This window comes from Penaeus monodon, unplaced genomic scaffold (assembly GCF_015228065.2).
Source record: "Penaeus monodon isolate SGIC_2016 unplaced genomic scaffold, NSTDA_Pmon_1 PmonScaffold_13908, whole genome shotgun sequence".
NCBI classification, from domain to species: domain Eukaryota; kingdom Metazoa; phylum Arthropoda; class Malacostraca; order Decapoda; family Penaeidae; genus Penaeus; species Penaeus monodon.
The window spans coordinates 2,501-9,522 of NW_023642942.1; the positions used below are offsets into that span (position 1 = coordinate 2,501).

General features: G+C 36.2%; 2 protein-coding genes across 2 annotated transcripts; one reads left to right on the plus strand and one right to left on the minus strand.

The window, feature by feature from the left end:
• The first annotated feature begins 3,013 nt into the window (after positions 1-3,013).
• Positions 3,014-3,636, plus strand: LOC119569296 (uncharacterized PPE family protein PPE13-like). The gene is made up of 3 exons (XM_037917520.1): positions 3,014-3,547; positions 3,588-3,592; positions 3,633-3,636. Exons 1-3 carry the CDS (start codon positions 3,014-3,016, stop codon positions 3,634-3,636), a joined length of 543 nt encoding a protein of 180 aa, XP_037773448.1.
• Positions 3,637-4,238: 602 nt separating this feature from the next.
• LOC119569297 (putative protein TPRXL) lies at positions 4,239-6,382 on the minus strand (the record flags this gene model as incomplete). The annotated part of the gene is made up of 2 exons (XM_037917521.1): positions 4,239-4,313; positions 6,290-6,382. Coding segments are annotated over 2 exons (168 nt in total), but the record flags the coding sequence as incomplete, so codon positions are not given.
• Positions 6,383-7,022: the final 640 nt, after the last annotated feature.

The window sequence follows — 7,022 nt, forward strand, 5'->3', positions numbered from 1 at the left end:
CTCGTTGGGTCGGATGTTAGCTCAGAACTTGGAGGGGATGATGGAACGCTGTCGAGTCGTTCGTGCGAGAGATGAATGGGAGGAATTGGTGGGAAACAATGAAGAGCCAAATTAGTGAGAATGATGGTGTAAAGAAAAAGAGGGAAAAATCTTAGTCTCTGAATTTCTTTACATAAACAGGAAATAGGTCTCTTCTTGCAGTTTACTTTGAGAATCATTGTTTTTTTCTGTCATGCCATAACACCATAGAGTGTTTTGTCAATCGCAAACCTTTTTGATATTGAACAATAATAAAAAGCTGACCGTAGGCTTCCTGAAAATGAAAAATGACAGTGAAAACTAATGAATATTGAGAATGAAGAGAAATATACAAGGAATGGAGATAGAGAATTCAGTAGTGATGATAAGATTATTAAATAGTTTATGCATATAAGACCCAGAAAATGACAACAATCTCCTTTATGTAAATCGTCCTCAATTTATTCCGCTTGACACTCGTTTCTGTCAGCATACAAGGGAAGGAATGCAGCGCGGAATTCGAAGTAGGTTCGCCCGCCTTCGACAACAGCAGAAACTCACAAGCAGGGTCCTCCAAAAGCAGGGATGTCCCTTTGCCACCCTCCCATCTCCCTCCCCTACGACAACAGCTCAAACGCCCAGAGAAAAAATTGTGTAACTTTTAAATGTGTGAGGCGTGGGAAGGGGGACGCTGTCGACGCTGTCGAGGATTGCGTTCGAGTTCATATGTGGGCAGTGGGGAGGTGGAAGGGGCGGAGGAGGGGTGTTAAGGAGGGCAGTGGGTGGGGCCTCGCGAGGTGGGGATTGCAAAGCAGCGGGAGGGGGAGGGGGAGAGGGTGTGAAGGAAGAGCGTGTACGAGAGACTGTCTCTGGCTCCGTTCAGATGGCGGTGGGAGATTTTGTCTCGCGCTCTCAGTGCTGGAACATGTTCCGCTCTGGCCTCATGCACACATACTGTACAAGTAGGCGAAAACACGTATGTAAACATATATGCAGCACACAGACATACACATGCACACACACACGCAAACATGTGTGTCTGTGTGTGTTATGTCTTTATCATCAAAAGAAAACAAGGAGAAAGTAAAAAACCTGTTTCTACACTATCTCGAGAGCTGGCTACTTCACTGTCTAATGGCCGATTTGTGACGTTAATTAGGGTATTATGATGATAAAGCTAATAAATATTATGATAATGAAAATGACGCTGACTATTAATGGCGAAAGAAATCATACTAATAATATGATAATAATCACACTACTACTACTCCTTTTAACCTTAAGATTTATAATAATGGGAATAAGTCATAACAGGAACATGGATAATGGAATAGCAGCGATAACAATAACATTGATGGTATTAATGTTAATCATAATCACGATATAAAAACGATATAACCAGAATCGCAGTCACCCCTCACTCGCATCGCCTTAGTTCCGCCAACCTGGCCATGAACCTGGAACCGCTCATAATACCACTTAATGGCTAATGGAAATTCGTCGATGAAGCTTTTAATAAAAAAATGACCGGAAAAAAATAGATGACATTAGGTCATATGATCTTAAGATCATATAATCTTAACTAATAGTTTGGAACTTTCTGGAAAGCAAAATAATTATTGTCTCATCTGAAATGGAAGCAACTCCGAAGAGCTATCATTACTCATGTATGAGCAGAAGGTAATGTCTATGGAGCTAGTTAGATCCTACTTGCACACTCATTTTGTGGGTCGTGTGGCAAGGTTGATTTAGTACTGGCCCTCCTGTTCGAACCAGGGTTCGAGTCCTGGTCAAGGGAAGTTGTTATATATCTATATCAATTCCATCAATTGCATTTATCCATCTTTCATATTATTATTGTATGTTATTGATATAGTTATCCTTATAGTTATAGTTATCCTTATAAGTTTATAGTTATCCTTATAGTTATAGTTATAGTTATAGTTATATTGTTATTGTTATTGTTATTACCGTAAATTAAAACGTAGATGGGCACCTGGAGGGTAATTTGTAATAGTTAAAGAAAGAGAATGATAAGCACACGCTAAGCTAAATCTTTACATTGTAAGAAATGTATTTGATCGATTTCGACTGTCTTCATCTAAAACACATGTATCTCTGATGAAGTTGTAGTCGAAACCGGTCAGATACATCTCTTGAAGATTATTCATTCTTATCCATACCTTTTTCTACGTTTGAAAGGTAAGTGTAAATGTAGGTAAATCAAAACAGAAATATATAATGCCTGAGCAAGCACGAGGCAAGCAGACACCAAAATGAGAACTGGAATGGAAGATACGTGAAGTCTAAGCAAATACAAGAAGGAAAAAACAATGGAATTTAAAAACTATTTCAGGAAAGGCAAAGCAGGTGCAGGTATATACAGCTTTTTTTTTTTTTTATATCAGCCTTTTAAATATCGGAAGTATCGGGAAGTGATGTCTTAAAAGTTTTGATGGATTTTGTGTGTGGTGATTTTAAATGGTTTGAAAATATCAAATCAGTTGAAACGTGATTGTTTTAAAATATACAAAGCCTGAGGGAATTGTGTGTTTGTGCGATTCTCAGTAAGCTTGTTTCGTTTCGTTACGCAAATGCCTATTTCTTTCTCTTTATCCTCGTGAATTGAGAGCGATCAGTACGAAATGGTCTTGCTTCTTCAGATAACGATTTATTCATCTCGTTACTCAGTTCCGATTACTCTCAGCCTTTATATACATGCATTGGCATACAGCCACTTGCACATACTACTTGGAATTTCGTATGTTTTTTTAATATCTTTATTTTCATTTTAAAAATGCAATCACAAGTGAGTCCGATATACAAATACTTCTTACGATAATATCAGTTGACAAAAATACTGAAAATGAGAACTCCATATTTGTAACTCATAATTATCGTTTTAACTATCTTCCAAGTCAGCATATGAACAGAAAGAACGGACAAGCGAGTTATCTTCCCCGTCACGAGGAGCAGGCAGATTCACAGATGAAGCATGAGGATTGTTACTGCAATTGCTGATTATGAAGGTGATGCTAATGAAGGTGATGCTAATGAAGGTGATGCTAATGAAGGTGATGCTAATGAAGGTGATGCTAACGAAGGTGATGCTAACGAAGGTGATGCTAACGAAGGTGATCCTAACGAGGGTGATGCTAACGAAGGTGATGCTAACGAAGGTGATGCTAACGAAGGTGATGCTAACGAAGGTGATGTTAGTGAAGGTGATGCTAATGAAGGTGATGCTAATGAAGGTGATGCTAATGAAGGTGATGCTAATGAAGGTGATGCTAGTGAAGGTGATGCTAATGAAGGTGATGCTAATGAAGGTGATGCTAACGAAGGTGATGCTAATGAAGGTGATGCTAGTGAAGGTGATGCTAGTGAAGGTGATGCTAATGAAGGTGATGCTAATGAAGGTGATGCTAATGAAGGTGATGCTAATGAAGGTGATGCTAACGAAGGTGATGCTAACGAAGGTGATGCTAACGAAGGTGATGCTAATGAAGGTGATGCTAATGAAGGTGATGCTAATGAAGGTGATGCTAATGAAGGTGATGCTAACGAAGGTGATGCTAGTGAAGGTGATGCTAATGAAGGTGATGCTAATGAAGGTGATGATGATGTTGATGATGATAATGAAGGTGATGATAATGAAGGTGATGATAATGAAGGTGATGATAATGTTGATGATGATAATGAAGGTGATGATAATGAAGGTGATGATGATGTTGATGATAATGAAGGTGATGATGTTGAAGGTGATGATAATGAAGGTGATGATGATGATGATGATAATGAAGGTGATGATGATAATGAAGGTGATGATAATGAAGGTGATGATAATGAAGGTGATGATGATGAAGGTGATGATGTTGATGATAATGAAGGTGATGATGATGTTGATGATGATAATGAAGGTGATGATGATGTTGATGATGATAATGAAGGTGATGATAATGAAGGTGATGATGATGTTGATGATAATGAAGGTGATGATAATGAGGTGATGATAATGAAGGTGATGATAATGAAGGTGATGATGATGTTGATGATGATAATGAAGGTGATGATGATGAAGGTGATGATGATGTTGATGATGATAATGAAGGTGATGATAATGAAGGTGATGATAATGAAGGTGATGATAATGAAGGTGATGATAATGAAGGTGATGATGATGATGATGATAATGAAGGTGATGATAATGAAGGTGATGATAATGAAGGTGATGATGATGTTGATGATGATAATGAAGGTGATGATAATGAAGGTGATGATAATGAAGGTGATGATGATGTTGATGATGATAATGAAGGTGATGATAATGAAGGTGATGATGTTGATGATGATAATGAAGGTGATGATAATGAAGGTGATGATAATGAAGATGATGATAATGAAGGTGATGATGATGTTGATGATGATAATGAAGGTGATGATGATGAAGGTGATGATAATGAAGGTGATGATAATGAAGGTGATGATAATGAAGGTGGTGATAATGAAGGTGATGATAATGTTGATGATGATAATGAAGGTGATGATGATGTTGATGATGATAATGAAGGTGATGATAATGAGGTGATGATGATGTTGATGATGATAATGAAGGTGATGATAATGAGGTGATGATAATGAAGGTGATGATAATGAAGGTGATGATGATGTTGATGATGATAATGAAGGTGATGATAATGAAGGTGATGATGATGTTGATGATGATAATGAAGGTGATGATGATGTTGATGATGATAATGAAGGTGATGATAATGTTGATGATGATAATGAAGGTGATGATAATGAAGGTGATGATGATGTTGATGATGATAATGAAGGTGATGATAATGAAGGTGATGATGTTGATGATGATAATGAAGGTGATGATAATGATGATGATAATGAAGGTGATGATAATGAAGGTGATGATGATAATGTTGAATGATGATAATGAAGGTGATGATAATGAAGGTGATGATGATGATGATGATAATGAAGGTGATGATGATGAAGGTGATGATAATGAAGGTGATGATAATGAAGGTGATGATGATGAAGGTGATGATAATGAAGGTGATGATAATGAAGGTGATGATAATGATGATGATAATGAAGGTGATGATGTTGATGATGATAATGAAGGTGATGATAATGAAGGTGATGATGATGAAGGTGATGATAATGAAGGTGATGATAATGAAGGTGATGATGATGTTGATGATGATAATGAAGGTGATGATAATGAGGTGATGATGATGTTGATGATGATAATGAAGGTGATGATAATGAGGTGATGATAATGAAGGTGATGATGTTGATGATGATAATGAAGGTGATGATAATGTTGATGATAATGAAGGTGATGATAATGAAGTGATGATAATGAAGGAGATGATGATGATGAGAAATGAGTGATGATAAGAGGTGATGATAATGAAGGTGATGATAATGAAGGTGATGTATGAAGGTGATTGATGATGATGATAAAATGAAGGTGATGATGATGTTGAATGATAAATGAAGGTGATGATGATGTTGATGATGATAATGAAGGTGATGATAATGAAGGTGATGATGTTGATGATGATAATGAAGGTGATGATGATGATGATAATGAAGGTGATGATAATGAAGGTGATGATGATAATGTTGATGATGATAATGAAGGTGATGATAATGAAGGTGATGATGATGATGATAATGAAGGTGATGATGTTGATGATGATAATGAAGGTGATGATGATGAAGGTGATGATAATGAAGGTGATGATGATGTTGATGATGATAATGAAGGTGATGATAATGAAGGTGATGATGATGTTGATGATGATAATGAAGATGATAATGAAGGTGATGATAATGATGATGATAATGAAGGTGATGATGTTGATGATGATAATGAAGGTGATGATAATGAAGTTGATGATGATGTTGATGATGATAATGAAGGTGATGATAATGAAGGTGATGATGATGTTGATGATGATAATGAAGGTGATGATGATGTTGATGATAATGAAGGTGATGATAATGAAAGGTGATGATAATGAAGGTGATGATAATGAAGGTGATGATAATGAAGGTGATGATAATGAAGGTGATGATGATGTTGATGATGATAATGAAGGTGATGATAATGAAGGTGATGATAATGAAGGTGATGATAATGAAGGTGATGATAATGAAGGTGATGATGATGTTGATGATGATAATGAAGGTGATGATAATGAAGGTGATGATGATGTTGATGATGATAATGAAGGTGATGATGTTGATGATGATAATGAAGGTGATGATAATGAGGTGATGATGATGTTGATGATGATAATGAAGGTGATGATAATGAAGGTGATAATGAAGGTGATGATGATGTTGATGATAATGAAGGTGATGATAATTGAAGGTGATGATAATGAAGGTGATGATAATGAAGGTGATGATGATGTTGATGATGATAATGAAGGTGATGATGTTGATGATGATAATGAAGGTGATGATAATGAAGGTGATGATGATGTTGATGATGATAATGAAGGTGATGATAATGAGGTGATGATGATAATGAAAGTGATGATAATGAAGGTGATGATGATGTTGATGATGATAATGAAGGTGATGATAATGAAGGTGATGATAATGAAGGTGATGATAATGAAGGTGATGATAATGAAGGTGATGATAATGAAGGTGATGATAATGAAGAAGATGATAATGAGGTGATGATGATGTTGATGATGATAATGAAGGTGATGATAATGTTGATGATGATAATGAAGGTGATGATAATGAAGGTGATGATAATGAAGATGATGATAATGAAGGTGATGATAATGAAGGTGATGATAATGAAGGTGATGATAATGAAGGTGATGATGATGTTGATGATGATGTTGATGATGATAATGAAGGTGATGATAATGAAGGTGATGATAATGAAGGTGATGATGATGTTGATGATGATAATGAAGGTGATGATAATGAAGGTGATGATAATGAAGGTGATG

Excerpts from the sequence above, each read along its gene's own strand:
- LOC119569296 (XM_037917520.1), top strand. The coding sequence starts at position 3,014 with ATGAGGATTGTTACTGCAATTGCTGATTATGAAGGTGATGCTAATGAA.